This window comes from Tamandua tetradactyla, chromosome 15 (genome assembly GCF_023851605.1).
Source record: "Tamandua tetradactyla isolate mTamTet1 chromosome 15, mTamTet1.pri, whole genome shotgun sequence".
Classification (NCBI taxonomy): domain Eukaryota; kingdom Metazoa; phylum Chordata; class Mammalia; order Pilosa; family Myrmecophagidae; genus Tamandua; species Tamandua tetradactyla.
Genome location: NC_135341.1, coordinates 45537675 through 45555001, shown reverse-complemented (window position 1 = coordinate 45555001; position 17327 = coordinate 45537675). Strand labels below are relative to the sequence as shown.

Below are 17327 nucleotides of genomic sequence, written 5' to 3'. Positions count from 1 at the left end.
CAAAATAATTAAATATAGTAATGAATCATAAATCATTGATAAAATGGTTCCTACTGATTAAAACAGGAATCTGTGGAAGACAGAATAATGGTCCCCCACAGATATCTATGTCCTAATTCCTGGTACGTATGTTACCCTGTATGGCAAAAGGGACTTTGAAGGTATGATTAAGGTTGTGAGTTGGGGAGATTACCCCTGATTATCTGGGTAGGCCCAATGTAATCATAAGGGTCCTTCTAAGCAGGAGGCAGGCAGGTCAAAGTGAAAGAGGTGACATGACAAGGGAAGCAGGTCAGAGAGAGTGGGGTGGGACATGAAGACATTACACTGCTGGCTTTGATGATGCAGGCAGGAGTTATGAGCCAAGGAATGCAGGCAGCCTCCAGAAGTTGAAAAGGGGAAAAAGACTCTCCCCTAGAGCCTCAAGAAGGAAAGCAGTTCTGTGGACAGTCTGATTTCAGCCCTGAAGATCCATTTCAAACTTCTGACCTCCAGAATTGTAAGATAATAAATGTGTTGTTTTAAGCCACTAAGTTTGTGATATATTAAAGCAGCAGTAGAAAAACAGAGAATCCCTGAGTCCATACCAATAAAAATAGACAGGGAATAGGGGAAGGGAGAGAGAGAAAAGAGGAAGAAAAACAACTTTTGCTAATTCATATACTTAAAAAGATGAATAATAAAGGTAAACTTACATTTACCAAGTTGTAAACGACCTTTTTCTTATTTATATAAGCATTTTAATTCAAGTATACATAAAGGAAATAAATCCTAAGTATGTAGCCCATTTAATTTTTCACAAAACCAACACACTCACATAACTAGCACCCAGATCAAGAAATAGGACAAACCTTTTGTCAGCCCTTCTGGTCACTACATGCCCCAAGGATAAACTGTTATCCTGACTTTAAATAGATTAGCTTTATCTGCTTTTTAACTATATGTGGATGGAATCATGGAATAAATATTCTTTTGTATTTATTATATTGTAGCTCAATAGTAAGCTTTCAAAATTCATCCATGTTGTTAAGTGTGGCTATAAACCATTCATTTTCTTTGCTGTATAGTATTTCATCACATGCCTATACCCATACCATATACCATAAGTTATTCATTCATTGTTGAAGGGTCTTTGGATAGCTTCCTGTTTGGAAAATGTATTTGGTGAACATATGTCTGTTTTTCTAATTAATAAATATTTAGAAGTGAAGTTTTTTAAGGTTTTAGCTTTTTTTTTTTTTTTTACATGGGCAGGCACTGGGAATCAAACCCAGGTCTCCGGCATGGGAGGCAAGAACTCTGCCTGCTGAGCCACCACGGTCTTAGCTTGTTTTTTAAAGTAATAGAAGAGATATATATTTTAGATAAATGATTCATATTATTGCCAGATTTTTCTAATTAAAGAAATCATCTCTATTTTTACCTTCGTTTTTAATAACATTTTTTTTTTAAACCACCATGAGTGGGAACAAATTCTCTTTGCAAACCAAATCAATATGGTATTTCTGACTATTCTGTAGGCCACACTAGTAATTTCCAACTCTGTGGCACTAAATGATCTAAACTCTGAGAAAAATATGATTCAAGCACTTATGCTAAAAGAACTAAATGTATTTAGCCACTTCCATATAATAAAGTATTGATTAGGAGCTTTGAATATAGTTTATGCTAACATTTTAAACAATGTTATGCTCCTTGGGGTGCTGAATCTTCACCTTCATGAATTTCAGAAATGTTCAAGAAGAGATAATTAGAGGATTTCCCATGAGGTATAGCATTACAAAATATTTTTTTATGAAGCCTGTAAATTGCAATGATACTTTTGCTATCACAGTAGAGACTGTTTCACTGATTAGTATGCTAGATTTCATGATTCAAAAGTAAACTAATTAAATTTCAATTAAAACATAAATATACCTATTTATGCATACTTGATCTTAATAAATTAGCCATGGGGTTATTGTTCACAGGGCAAAAGAATCGATAAGCAACATCTGAGCAAGTAATATCTCAATGGAAGAACCAGAATTCGGGGCTATGAAAACAACACTAACAATGTTTCTGGAAATGGTGGGTTTGGTTTCTTGGATTAACTCTTTCACTGAAAACAATGAAAGACACCAGATAAAATATAAAAACTCCAAAATCTTTAAAACACTTAACATTTGATAAGACAGTAGGTCCTCAGACCAGTTTCTGAATGAAAGCCTATAACTAGAGAGTTGAACAGAACATCTGAGCTTCGAAATATCTGTGTCCTGGAGATGGTAGCCAACAAAAAGAACATATGGGCTCCAGTGGGAGAGTTTTATGAGAACCTCCTTATGCTGGGCTGGGCACTGGAGGAGTAAGGATTCTACCCTCAGGGTAAGGGGAAGTCAACCCCTCCACACACAATCATATTGCTGGAAACTGCTGAGGAGGCTGACCCTGGGAGTTACGGCCTCAGGCCTGTATTCTCTGGGATTTACACCCTGGATATGAAGGATCCTAGTCTGAGGTAGCCCAGACTGGCAGGGCCCCTGACTGCCTCACAAAAGCAAACCCGACGCCTCTCTGGAGGAGGGAACATCCCTGGTAGGCTCAGAGGGTGCCTACAAACAGTTCTCAGGACAATGACCAACAAGCAGTAAACAATCATCAGGCCTCCAAGAAAACAAGATGATTTAGGCATGAATAAGCTATGACACCACAGACAAAAGAAAGACTTTCACAGTCTTCTGATGCTACACTTATCAGACAGTGTAAAACAACTGTGAGACTAATTAAACAAATGTGAAAAAATAAACTAGAAAATGACTACAGGGCACAGGAAACTATAAAAAGCAATACAGTAAAATTGAAAAAATCAGACAAACTTTATTTTTAGTGATGACAGAACTACAAATGAAAAATAACTGAAATTTAAGATTCAAGGCTGGCAGGAAGGGAAGAGGGGCACCTGCGCAGACTCCCCCACTCCTACTTCCCTGGGTCTTCCTACCCTGGGATTCAGAGCTACGTCCTCCTGTTAGGCTCGCTGTCAGGGCTGGAAGGGGAAAAGGACCCCACGTACTGGGTGAACAGTAGGCACCCACTGCAGTCAGCGCTCCACAACAAGATGGTGGACCATAAAGAAAACATTTAGAGATAGCTGTAGCAGAAAAAAAGCAGAGGTTTTTGAAATGTCAGCCCATTAATCTAACAATACAGTGGATAAAAGAGACTGGAACAATGATCAGGTCATTAGGATTCTGCTCTTATGAAGGAGAACTACATCATCTGATTGTAGAGGTAGAAGAGCCCACTGGATACATATGATTAAAAAAATTTCTTCCAGCAATGACCAAAGCATAGAACAAAAGCCCATAAAAATTTCAGAAGATACCCTCCTTCTTGCTTTTGAGGAGTTAGATCCAGCTAAATGTGGATTTCTTAGCAAGGAAGATCTGATCAAATAAATGAATGGAAAAGGTGAGCCTTCTTGTCTGGTAGAAATGGAGAAATGCTGTCTGCTGCAACTGATTCAGAATCCAATTTAATTAATTATAAAGACTATATAATGATGATGATAAACAAAAACTAAATGCTCTAAAGAATTTCTAATTCAAAGGACAATTGTAACTTATAATTCTAATGCTTAATTCCTCACAACATAACTATTTCAAGATGGTTTGCTTTTTAAAGATTATAATAATTAAAAACATAAATTCAGTTTTAAAAACTCAATGGCTGGGCAGTGCGATGATAGCTTAGTGGCAGAATTCTCACCTGCCATGCCAGAAACTCAGGTTTGATTTCTGGTGCCTGCCCATGGAAAAAAAAAAAAACCTCAACGGCTCTGTTCCTAGGCCAGATAAGTACCTGAAACCCAGAAGGGCCAGCCTTTCCAGAACATCAGCAATTAGTTCCATCCGCCTATCCCATATTATTGACAGTCCTTTCCAACATGAAAAGTTGGCTTGGGCATAACCCAAATAACCCTAAATATTGGGAGAAAGATCAAAGGAGAAGGTGGAGTTATAACAGAGAAAACAGAATTTAACAAATGAGTATGACTTCTGAGTCATTATATAGGTATTTCTTTTAGTCTCTAGTGTCTCAGAGCAGCTAGAGAAAAAAACCTAGAATTGTGGAACTGAACCCATGCCAAGCTCTGAAATCTGTTCTACAACTAATTGCTTTGATAGACTTTGAAATGTATTGCTTTTTTTGTGCACATGTTATTTTTCACATTAAAAAATTAATTGATTAATTAAAAAAATTCAATGGATGCATTTGGCAGCAGACTGAATATAGCAGATGACGTGAATAGATCAAACAAAATTATCCAGAACACAACACTGAAAGAGAAAAAGATGTAATATACAGAAAGACAAGTGTTTCATGTACATGGCCTGAGTTGCTGAAGAAAGCTTAATGTACATGTAACCTAAGTCACTGAAGAAAAGGAGGAAAGAATAAGCAGGGATAACAGGTGAGAATTTTCTAAGACTGAAGAGAAAGGACAATCCACAGATTCAAAAGACAGAGAATCCTACACAGAATAAACAAAAATAAATTTACATTTAGTTATATCATAGTTAAGTCTACAGAAAACCAACCCCTCGCTCCCCATTCAAAACAGTCTCAAGGGTGGGCCACAGTGACTCAGCAGGCAGAGTTCTTGCCTGCCATGTCAGAGACCCGGGTTCATTTCCCAGTACCTGCTCATGCAAAAAAAAAAAAAAAAAAAAACAGCCCCAAAAGGAAACAGGAGGAAAAAAGCATATCCATAGAAGAAAAACAGACTAACAGCTAATTTCTCAATAGCCACAATAGAGGACATAAAACAATGACATAATATCTTCACATTACAAAAGAAAAAACTACCAACCCAGAAATTAATACCCAGCAAAAATACCCCTTAAGAAATATATTTCAGACAAATAAAAGCAGAGAGAGTTTGCTACCAGCAGACCCAAGCTAAAGTAGCTTTAAGGATGTACTTCAGTTAGAAATAAATGAAGCCAGATGGAAGGAATGAAAACCAAGAAAGAAGACCAAAGAAAAGCATAAATATGTGGGCAAATATAAATAACATTAACTATACTAAAATAGCAATAATAAGGCCTGGTGGGGGTTAACAGAAGAGAAAAATAGCGTCAAGATCAGAACTTTAGTATTTCCAGATTATTTTCTAATAACTTTCTCTAATTCAGGGAGACAGACATATTTAAACAAGCTTTAAAATTTCAGATACATAAATAATTGTTATTTTGAAATGCCATCAGTGATGTCCTATCATCACCTTTAACACTGAAGTAAGTACAGTCCTGTTAAAATATTAAGAAAATCAAAAGGCAAGCAATTGAAAACCAGAAAAGAAATACAGATTTCATTTCTACATATGAACATAAAGAACATTTATATAAATTGTCTACCTTTTTGAAGCATGGGTAAGTGGTGGTAATATTATTTTAACAATAAAACATCTAGGGAGCAGCATAGTCTTCTAAATAAAATACTATTCCACAAAAGACACTATATTAACCAGCCATCTAAAATTCCAACATAAAAGTCACTTGTACCCAATTTTAACATAATTCCTTACTGAGAAAGCAAGATACATAATTATACTTTCCTGGCAAAAATGATATGTCATGTCATTTTTGTAAATAAAAGCATCCTAATATTGCATACAACATAAGTCCAAAGCAGAACTCAGCTCTTTAATTCCAAGATGTCATGAGCCAAGGAAGAGACTATTTAAATAAAGGATTTTTTTTACAATAAAGTTGCAGTTTTGAAATTCAGTACTTCAATTCATTGTCATTACAGGCTGCTCCCAATTCATGAATGATTGCTGTCCAAATTTAAATTTTGCCTGTATATCAGCTGTTTGAAATCTGTAAAACATTTTCCTAATAAAATCTCTGCTGTATTACACTAGGATACCCATATCATTTATTATTCAAAAGTGGTCACTTTTGTTTAGGACAAATGTTTAATGGGATGGGACATGGGGACAATATGTGCTAAATGGGCATAAGGCACACATCTTCCCATTACCAGATCATCCATGCTTCCTACCACAAGGGTCATGGAGGGAAGGATGGGACGAGGATTCTGCTCCATGGCAGCTTCTAGGAACAGTGACCATGTGGGGAAACCTGACAGGACTCCTTACCCTGCAGCTCTAATCTCTTTCTACCCTGGTCTCTCTTCTCCAGGGCTTCCTACTCATGAGAACACCATCCCACAGCTTCTCTCCTCAAGCCCAGCACCTGGCGCACCTAAGAATCCCTCTAGACAATGGCTCTCAACAGGGGTCAATTAAGCCCCACCCCTGGTGATATCAGGCAATGTGTGGAGGCATTTTTGGTTGTCATAACTGAGGAGGAAAGGGTGCTAAGGGAATCTAGTACAGATCAGAGATACTGCTAAACATCAACCCAAATGTCAACAGTGCTGAGGTTGAGAAACCTTCCCCTAAGAGCTTCTACTATTAGTTCCAACAAATAATCAGGCAAGAAGTAAGAAGGGAAAGCTCAGGGAGTGAAAGAAAATAATGAACAAAGAAAAATCCCAAGAAAATCGACAAGGAGAGTAGAGATTTCCTTAGTTCCTTCTGTCAGCTTTTCTGAATGGTTATTTTCCACGGGAAATCCATATGAGCCAATCATCTGGAAAAGAAGTCTCTTTATATACAGAATTACCAAATAAAAAGGTGCTTGTATCAAAAGCTACCAGAACTGACCGTAGAGCGATAGTCTTTCAGTAAAATAGGATACTGTATTATTGCTTCAAAAGCTGACAATGTGATCTTGATAAATTCTTCTGATGCTGTCACTCCTGGGAATACAATCAATTATTATAGGTGTTTACTTACATGTTCTAAATTATAATATCAAAGTACTTAAAAAAAGAACATAAAATACCCAATGGTCTACTTACCTATAGCTCCATCTATGTTAGTCTCTCCTGAGTCTACTGATTTAATATGATTCTGTAAAAAATAAAATGTTTACTAAACAGAGATTTAAAAATAACTCTAAAGTAAAATATAGGTAGTTACTGTTTTACCTAAACATGTACCTGTCACTCTTAATGAAATGAGTCATGGAAGGCCTTAAACACTGTACATATATAATACTGTAATATTTTAAAATATATTACAATAAAAACAACACAAATTACATACTATAATCATTTTTAAATAAACAAATCACTATTAATGAGATTTAATGTTGAAATAAATTCAACAGTAATATAAGCACAGAAAGGTCAACCAGGAAAGATGAGGACAATCCAATTGATACACAACCATTTCAAATAACATCCCTCCATTTACTCACTCACCATTACCTTGGAAGTTGGTGAGAATGGCACGTGAGCAGATGAAATAGCCATCTTAAAGGATGGCCCACTATTAGCTACCATGAATACAACTGCATCAGGACACAGCAGCTTAGTTCTCAAGGCCTGTCTTCAAATTTCACCAGTTTTTATTCCCACCTAGGTATCTCCTATTTTACCCTTCAACCCCCTTATCTGTGCTCCCATGTACTATGCTTGTGCCTCTCTTATAGGACCTCCAATCCTGTCTTTGATGTAGGCCTGCATATCCTGGGTGAGCCTCCAGCCCAGCCAATGCCCCTCCACACCCAACAGTGCTCCATGAACAGGACCTGAATGAGAAAGCCAGTAATGTGGCTACAGAAGGCAGAAGAGCCATGGTCGGGATGTGCCCTTTAGTCTCCAAATATGACATGTATAGGGTTCTCCATATAACAAACGGTAATGTAATATAGGATGAGGCTGCAACAAAAATAAATAAGCATTTAGCCCAAAGTAGCAAGTGGGTCTATTATAGCTCCATGGTTTTCTTAAAATATTTGACCAATACAATAAATACATATAACAGACACAAAAGAACATATGTATTTATTTTACGCTATAAAGCATAATAAAAAAGAAAACCTTAAATGCACCATTCAAGTTCAGAACTAGGACATTAGAAATTCCTTGCATATTTTCCCATATCCCCCCTGCCTGCCTCTGCCCCAGAGATTACTGCTATTATGAATTTATCATTTCCTTTGTATTTTAATAGTTTTATCCCATAGATGTGTTCATAAACAGTATACTGTTTGGAGTGTTCACTGAAATGATACCAAACTGTATGCAATTTATAGAATGGGACAATATTAACATGTTAAAAAAGAATATTAAAAGACATGGATTCTTACGATACAATGTTAAATGGAAAAAGGTAGAATGCAAATCTATGTATCTACCCATCTATGCACCCATCTATCCAGCATGGTCTCAACTATATGTATTTGAATATGTCATATATATGTTCCATTATACACACACAAATCTGAATAGAAAACACTATACGGAAACAACAAGATGTTAACAATGGTGTCTGAGTGTGGCATTAAGGGTAATTTTAATTTCTTCAGATTTCACTATAATTTTTCATATTTTCTGAAATAAGCACATATTTTATTAAATAAATAAATAAGTGCATACTTCCTTTAAAATAGGAGAAACTTGTAAACTAAAGAAATTTGTGTCTTAGTATAAAAAAAATCTGAGAACCTAAAAAATGCAAACTCTTTGAAAACTCAAAATATAGGACATCTTGATTTCCTTGAATTCTTTTAACAGTCTCTGAATAAACAAACAAAAAGGACTAAAAAAGAAAAAAGGGACTTAAAAAAGAGGTAATTTAAGGATTTCATGATAATTTGGTTGAAATAGTTTGTTTCACAAAACCCCAAAATGGGCACATAATTTTTGTTGAACAAATTTGAATTTGACATTGAATAAAACAAAAATCACAGAAAAAGAGAAGTTTGTTGACAGAAAACTATTTAAACGTCTATAGATTACTAAGTAAACAACCAGGAAAGCACAGAACAGAGTGTATCTTAAGATCCTTTCTGTATAATTTTTTTTAAAAAAAGAAAGCATAAATAGAACATAAATGCTGGTGATGTGAACAATTTTTGAGGAAGAAATCACAGAGCATCACTAGCAGTGGAGAGAAAATGCTGAGATGAGAGGTGTGCTTTCAACACTTTTCATCTTCTGCCTTTCTGTACTGTTGGAATATCTACCCATAAACAGGTATAACCTCTTTTTTTAATGTCAACAAAGGTTATTCAGATTATAAAATTATGGGCTTTGTTTAAAAACTTAATTTCTTCCTTACACATCCTTATTGTTAAAAAAAAAAAACCTATGGAATGTTTCCTTGATTTAAACAAAATTAATGTTTCTTGATATATTTCTTCTTCATCCTCAGTGTAATATGAGGTGATTGAGTGAGAGCTTGGATGAGGTACGAGGCATAGGAGATTCAAGGAGAGAAATAAAGGTATGAAGAGTCATTCAGTGAGCATGGAGGTACACAAATCAGGAAAATGAACAAGAGATACCAGTCTGCAGAGAGGGCTCACTTGAGATTAGTAGTCATGAACTCTGTGAGACTGGTCGTTTTCACTGTATTTTTCTCTAGTCTCACTGAGCCACTCCAACCATGGGTAAAGCAGGTGGAGAATTAAATTTAATCAGGATTAGGGTTTACCTAAGGAAGGAAGTCAAGCAAGAGAAAGAAAGGGAGCTATGAGTACATGCAAGGCAGTGAGTGATGATGAGTAAAAATAAACATGGTGATATAAGGTTGAGTGAAGAGAACCATGAGAGAATAGGGCTATGCAAAGGTAGAATAAATAATGAGTGAAAAAGGCGTAGGAACAATATAAGTTCCAAGGGGTTGACAGGCTATTGGAGCTGGGGGAGTAGAAAAATGAGTTGAAAGTAAGTGGTGGTAGCCAGAGAGTAGAAGCTGAAAATAGAATCAAGAGTCTGACCATGGATATAAGCAGACGAGATAGGGGAAAGAAAAGTTCCTGGAGAGGGAGGAAAAGAAGTATCTGAGGGGCTGAGGTGTTTAAAGGATCCTTTACAGGGATATCAAATTCTCCAGGAATGATGGCAGGAGCAGCATAGAGAGACTGGCAGCTCTAAAAAATTTCCAGAATTAGTAGCAGTCACTCAATGTTTACAGATGACTACAGCAAAGGAGGTAACAAAATGTATACTAAAGGCACTAACTTCAAAGTTGGAGGTTTCAGCAAAGGAGCAAGAAGGACAGACATGTACCCCACGGCTAGGCCCATCAGTTGGAGGAATATGGGGCAGAAAATGGCCCCATCTGGAGGGCAAAAGGGTAACTGCACCCCTAAGGAATGTCAGTGACCTATGTAATACTCCCTCAAACAAGCTAAAAAATAAGCTCCTATAGTAAAATTGGGTATATGAATTCATGGTTTGTTAAAAATAATAATAATTTAAAACCCATAAAGAGAACAGTTATATGGCAGCAAATAGCATATAGTATCATGGTTAAAAATATGTGTGTACCGGGCAGGCAACCATGGCTCAGTGGCAGAGTTCTCACCTGCCAGGCTTGAGACCTGGGTTCAACTCCTGGAGCCTGCCCATGCAAAAAATATATATATACGTGTGTTTGTGTGTGTATGATTGTACATATATATGTGTGTGTGTGTGTGTGTGTGTGTGTGTGTGTACCTCCCTCAAACTGCTTCATATACTACAATTGAAGTCAAAGGAAATAAAGTAAAATTCTACCAACAAACAACATACCACTTATAGTAGAAATCTGAAAAGGGCAGGATGTATATCTTTTCTTTTAATAATTACATACATGCACAAGACATTTATCACATATGCAATAAACAATTACATAAAAATATATTAATAATGGAGATTATAATTACATTCTTGTATGATAAATCTACCAGAAGAATTTTATCATCTAGCCCATTCACAGTACTATAAAAAGACTGGGGTAGGGAACAGGGAGAGAAGGGAGAAAAAATGGCAAATATGTCTCTTGTTTTCTTATATTTGAAAATTTGCATTAGGATGACTTTTTGTAGAAAAATATGATCCTGCAACTACTGCATTTTTATAAAATGAGGCCAGAACTTAAGACCACACACAGTCTGTCCTCTTCCTCAGTTTACCAATCAAGTAGCATTTTTAAAAGGGCACAATAAATACATGAACATTAGTTTAACACACAATATGAGCTCCCTAACATACTGTTTCAGCCCTTCTCAATAGAGGTCCCCCAAAATTATGATATTCAACATAGTTTCCCCTTAGCCCTTCCCCAGATATTTCATGGCTGAAATATCAAGAGGGCAATGGGTCTTAAGATAAACTACTACTGTAAATAAGAAGTGAAGATGGCAATTGTCAGCTGAATAGTCCTCTTTTGCCTTGAGCCATGGAAAACTTGGTAATGATTTAGAAGCTTCCAAACACTAGTGTCTTCAAAACTTAAGACCAAAACTTTATGTTACTTTGGAATAAAAGTTTATGAAACTTAATTACTCTACTTCATACTCCCATATAAAAAAGTATACTATTTCTACAAAAAAAAAAAAAAAAAAGAGAGAGAGAAAGAAAAGACATCTACAAATAAGCAAGCAAACCATGCCCTACCACACTATGAACACCGAAGACAATGTGGGGAACGACCCCAGTCTCCTGCCAGCCTGCAACTTACAGGCCCTTCTCACGAGTGGAGATCACACCGGCCTTACCACTGTCTCCCTATTCACCCCAGTGAGGACCAACTACTCCTGTAGAGCTGTTTTAGCAGGAAGCCCAAGAAGTTCTTGGTAGCAGCTTGCTACTGTTGGATACAGCTACTAAAGGTAGACCAGGCCTGAAACTCAAACAAAGAAGGGCATATTTTAAAGATATAAAAAGGCAACAAACCTGGCATAATCTAGCTACTCTACCAGATAAGTTCCTAAGAATATTAAAAATAATGTCTATCTCTGGATGCACCAATGAGACTCTCAAAGCACAATGCTAAGTATATAAATATGAATGGTCTACTCCCTCATGTCATCAGGAAAGCAGCAGCACTATACTCCAGACAGTTTCACAAATTCATTTTCTGGACAGCTTCCCTCCCTGCACCCCAGTAAGTCTAGGAAAGATTTGTCTACACAAAATTTAAAACGATTCTTTTGAAGCAAGAAAACTCTGGAAATTGTAATATGCTAATGTATAGTGTAAATTTCTAAAGGGCTGTAGGATGCTGGATGAGTAGACCATACCTCCTGGCCCTGTGACTTGAATTATGCTTTTCGCACTTCCTGGAAAGATTCTGAATCAACTCAGAGAAGTAACATCCAATTCTCCACAGATCCCACTAAAGGACACAAGAACTATGTGGATAACTAAATACAGGTCCCAAATATTACTCAATAATTCCTCCCTTTCCTGGTACCTAGTGCCAACAACACTGAGTTTAAGAAAGGGGAACACAAGGTAAGGCCGAAAAACAAATCAGACATGAAAAAAAGGAAAGACTTCTAAGAACTGGTTATGATTCAAATTAGGAAAATAGCCCAAGAGAACCAAAAGAACTTCTTCCATTTATTTTCCTATACTCCCTCCTTTTGGGTGAAATTATCAAGGAAAAAGTTGGTACATGTTTTTTTTTTTTCCCAATACATCCCAATTATCTTTAACCCAGGCAAGTTACTTTCTATTCCCTAAGAGCCTACATTGAGAAGAACCTACAGAACAGCACCCTTCCCCGAGGAGCACACCTATTCTTGGAGAAGGTGAGGAGCCCTCCCTCATTATGGCCCCCTCCCATGTCTCCGAGTGTGGCACTGCCAAGAACAGGTGAGCTAATCTGAAGGTACATAAGGAATCTTATGTTGGAGACCATCCGTGTTACCTTGAAAACCTAAGGTGCTGTTTCTTTCCTGATAACATGTAAATATAGGCAAAGAAAAGAAAGGCTCATAAGAAAAAAGTTAAAACAACCAAGGACAATTACACTTAACCCCAAACAATCAAATCTTGTAACAAAAAATTCCAAATTGGGCTGCAAAAACAAATAATTTTTTCAGACATCAATGTCGATGCAATGGAATTATAAATGCAGAATTATAGTCACGGGCATGACAATAAACATCCCACAGATGATGCCCACATTGTACTTAAAATCAGATAAAAAATAAAGTACTAGATTACTTTCTAATAACTCAAAAATTCATGAATGTGCTACCAAAACAATATAATACTCTATAGAATTCAGAATTCAAGGAGATGAAAACTAAAAATTTGAAACTGAGTGCAAAAGGATTCCCCCTGCATTGTCTGGACACATAATTTCCTAACAATCAGTGCCCTCCACTCAACATCTGTACTTTAAAACATCACACTTAACCCTACAATGAACTCTCTAGAAAACCATATTCTCAGTTGGAGATGGCAATTGTTATTCCATTTCAAACTAACAATAAAATTGAGATGTGCACTTCATTTTAAATAGAAACCTCTATGACATTTCTGAAACCTCAGTTCAGTGTTTATTACTAATATCAAAGTAAGACTGGAGATGCTGCATGACAAATGTCTTAGCTTTCCCTTTCGTACAACTCACCATTTTATCAACTACATATTCTGTAACCACTCCAAGCAAGGGAATCACAATTCATGAATCACAACCTGAATAAAAATACTATCTTTTTGTAAGCAAAGATTGAACTGAAAAATAGTACAATAATTTGTTTTCCATTGCTACTCATATCACCAAAATTAAATTAATGAAAAAGTTAAATTGAACTTAGAGATAAGCCATTGTCAAAAAAGATACTGCACATGACTGGATAATGTGAGCCAAAATAAATAATGATAATAACATATTTTTAGCATTCCACTTTCACCTCTTTTATTATTTACATTTTTTCCATGATGCTTAATACCAAAATCTATGAACACATTTCCATGGTCTTATTTACCTCACTTGAGGCTGTCTCTGAACAAAATACATTATCAGAAGAGACCGTATTTTCCTCCAAATGTCAAACTTTATTACAGTCAACAGATAAAAATATAAAAAGGTCACTTCCCTGGGGACAAATAAATACCACTAGGATTTTTAAATTACCTCATCCTGACACCAAATTCGACAAACTGTAGACACAGCCACATTTTTTATTAGGAACATGCAAAATTCAGTGTTACTTACAAGAATAGTTCCATAACTGAAAAGGAACTCCTCTGTTACAATTTGCGGTCGAAACACCTGTGTGATGAGAGTGTCCACAGATTAAATCCTAAAAGGCATGTACACTTTTAGCATAAGAGAAATACAAAAAAAAAAAGAGAAAGACTGAGTTGACTTTTCTGAGCTCCAGTTTACAAAGTAGGGAGCCACGTTTATTTATTTATTTCCCAGTAAAGTAACAGTACCTGAGACATTACAAGGTGAAGCACTACAGGCATCAGAGGGAGACACATCTTCAGCTGCTTCACTTGAACTGTTGATGGGTGTTTGCGACCGGAAACATTAGCCAGGGCACTCAGAATGTCACCTGTGAAGAGCATCCAGTGCAGGCACGGAGGTTAAAGACCACAAATACTTGGGTGCCCTGGTCATTACCTGAATACTAATGGGATTGCTGAGGTCATTAATCTCCAAATAAATGTAGTGGGTAGGATCTGGGGCATTTAATCTACACTGAAGTTAGAATACAGTTGTGGCCTCTGGGGATAGAGTGTGAGTTTCTGCTTCTAACTTACCAACCACCTCTTGCCTAGAAATCTAGAATAGCATTTATAAACCATTATAGTAGACTCGTGGAGTTTTTCCACTGTCTTCTCAATTTCAACTATGAATGCTTATTACTTTTGTAAATGGAAAAAGTTATTTAAAAAAATTATAAGTGAACAGATACAGATCACACCTTTTAAAAAATTAGAATAGTGTGGAAATAAAAAGAGATCAAGTCCTCAAACTTGTCATTGGATGATTTCATCAGGAATAAACTTGCTTTGTGGGATATCAGAGCTTTATCATCATATCCTAAAATACAGTCTGGTAATAAAGAACTCAACCAACAATGGACCAGATTTTGGAGATTAAAAAAATGGTTACAATCCAAAATAAATTTTGAAATGCTCTACTTTCAGTCATTAATAGGCAAAAAAACAAAACAAAACTCTCCCAAAGTACTAAAGAAGAGCAAAAAGCTACTGTCATCCGACCATGTAGCTTTTTTCATTGCTTTGATTTAATTTTCCAAATTTCTGGGGCTAAATATTTTGCTATAATGCCTTGGATCAAATTTGACACTTTAAGCATTTCTGGTTTATAGCTACATCTGCTGGAAAAGCATGGAATGGGATTTAAAGCAAATATATATATATTCGTTAGATTTATTTTCTGCAAATAATAACAAAATAAGGGATTTTAAAACTGTAATAAACATTCTTTGCAAATCATTATTAGGTATTTTTATTTTAAAGATAATTTTGCAAACTAAAGAAAATTTTCAAACTGAACTTTAAAATAATAGGAAAATTCTTTAACAACAAATGTTAATGCCTATGCATTTTGAAAATCCTTTTAACAATAAATGAAATAGCAGCTCCAACATGAAATGAAAATAGTTTTGTTTAGGCAGGGGAACATTTTGAGAAAATTACCCAAAACAATAGCAAAAGGCCAATTGGTAACAATTTTTAAAACTTCCCTTTTATTTTCCAAAATTGCCAGTTTATCACAGATAATACCTTCAAATAGAGTATAACCTGCTCTTTCATTCAATCATTACTTAGATGGAAAATAATTATAAAAACAGATAAGGCAAATTTAAACCTTGAAACTGCTAGTCCAAGAAGAAATGTTATGCACTTGCCTGCAATAATAGGCAAGAAAGAATAAAACAAAGTGATGACCAAAGCCAAGTCACAGAAAGGTAAGCAGCAATGGGGCCTGAGGACAAAATTCCCATTTACCCAGGATCCGTGGCAGTTCCTGCACAATGTGACAGATGAGGAGATCCAGGCACTTAGACAGGTATTCATTGCTGCTTTGCTGCTCCTTGCCTGGAGTGGTCTTTCTGCTATCTCTCTCGATGTACATCACCAGTCTACATACAGGAGAGTGCAAAAGATTATCTCTCATTATAAAACAGTTGAGAGTATCCATCCAAAAATGCTGCCAAGGCAAGTGTTTCCAGACGGCACGGTCCCAATCATGTTGACATTTAGATTTGTAGCAATCTGTCAAGCACAGTCAATTTTTGCCTCAGAAAAATCTAAACATTTATGCAGAAAGAAAATAAGGTGACTTAGAATCTCTCTGCCAATGTAGTACAAAACAATGCCCTGATTTCATTTGCCTTTACCCAATGAAAAGAACCAATACTCTCCAGACCAGAGATGAAAGATAAGTACAAGCTTCTGCATAGAAGAGGGCTCGTGGTATTCAAAGATTCAAAGCAGATCCACAAGTTGACTGTACAAGATGACTTTTGTTGGTCCTCAGTAATTAACTTACTTGGAAATTCAGGAAATTCATGAGAAATCTAGTGTTCTCAATAAGTTGTGTACATAAATGCAAAGAAAAAAGTTTCATGTTAACATTGGGCTACCTACATAGCAGACCCTAAATATCTGGATTTCACAATGTCCCTTTGCTCACTAGTTTGACTATAACTACCTGTTAAAAAGAACCACTGGCTTTCATTAAACATCAATTTCTGATCCAATTGTTTCCAACCCAGAATTAGAGAACACTCAGGATCACGACCCCGGATACTTAGAGTATTGCTGCAAAATTTTAGGCCCTCCCATATATTCTTCTCCTTTGCTAGACCATCAGTTATTTTCTCCAGTTCCCATTCCTCTCAACTCCCTAAAGAACAATGAGTCCACTAATTTTACTGTGAAAAAGCCCTTTTACAGCAATCTCCCTATTTGCTACCATCCAGCTCTCCAGTTATGTTGCACTCACTTGTCCCAACCAACCTTTTACTTCTTGGTGAGAGCTTTAGCCTACTGCACTATACACTGGAAAGAGACGAGTTTAGACATAATACATACATATACATAAAGTATACTGAAATTGGAACATTTGGCATTTATGTGGCTCTTTTAGAAGATTTATTCATTTGCCTGTCTCTTACTATTATTTGGAGCCCTATTAATAAACACATAGGAATTAAATCAAATCAAAGGTACAAGTTCCAAATCAGCCAGTTAGTACCCTCCATTCTGGTCACTGATTACAATCCTAGCCTTGCTCTAACAATATACAACATTGGTCAAAATGCACAGAAAATTATTTATGAATTGGCACAAATACATCAACACTAGCTGAAAAAAATTCAGAGCACATTACTTACTGATAATGAGTAAGACATAGAAGAGTGAGACCCCACTATTTCATGACCAGTACAATGTGAAAATGTCAACCATAAAAAGATGTGATGCAACGACTGTGA

The 17327-nt window shown here is 36.1% G+C and overlaps 1 protein-coding gene across 11 annotated transcripts in view; it reads right to left on the bottom strand.

The window, feature by feature from the left end:
• ULK4 (unc-51 like kinase 4) overlaps window positions 1-17327 on the bottom strand; it is a 749242-nt gene that overhangs the window by 494426 nt on the left and 237489 nt on the right. For all 11 annotated transcript variants that reach the window (XR_013162830.1, XM_077129714.1, XM_077129713.1 and 8 more), the window contains 5 exons: window positions 15838-15971; window positions 14290-14411; window positions 14066-14122; window positions 6916-6967; window positions 6719-6813 (listed from right to left, as the gene is read on the bottom strand). Coding sequence is in view for 10 of the 11 variants with exons in the window: in XM_077129714.1 (XP_076985829.1) it covers window positions 6719-6813; window positions 6916-6967; window positions 14066-14122; window positions 14290-14411; window positions 15838-15971 (460 nt within the window). In the remaining variant the exon portion in view is untranslated. The remainder of the gene's footprint in view (window positions 1-6718; window positions 6814-6915; window positions 6968-14065; window positions 14123-14289; window positions 14412-15837; window positions 15972-17327) is intronic.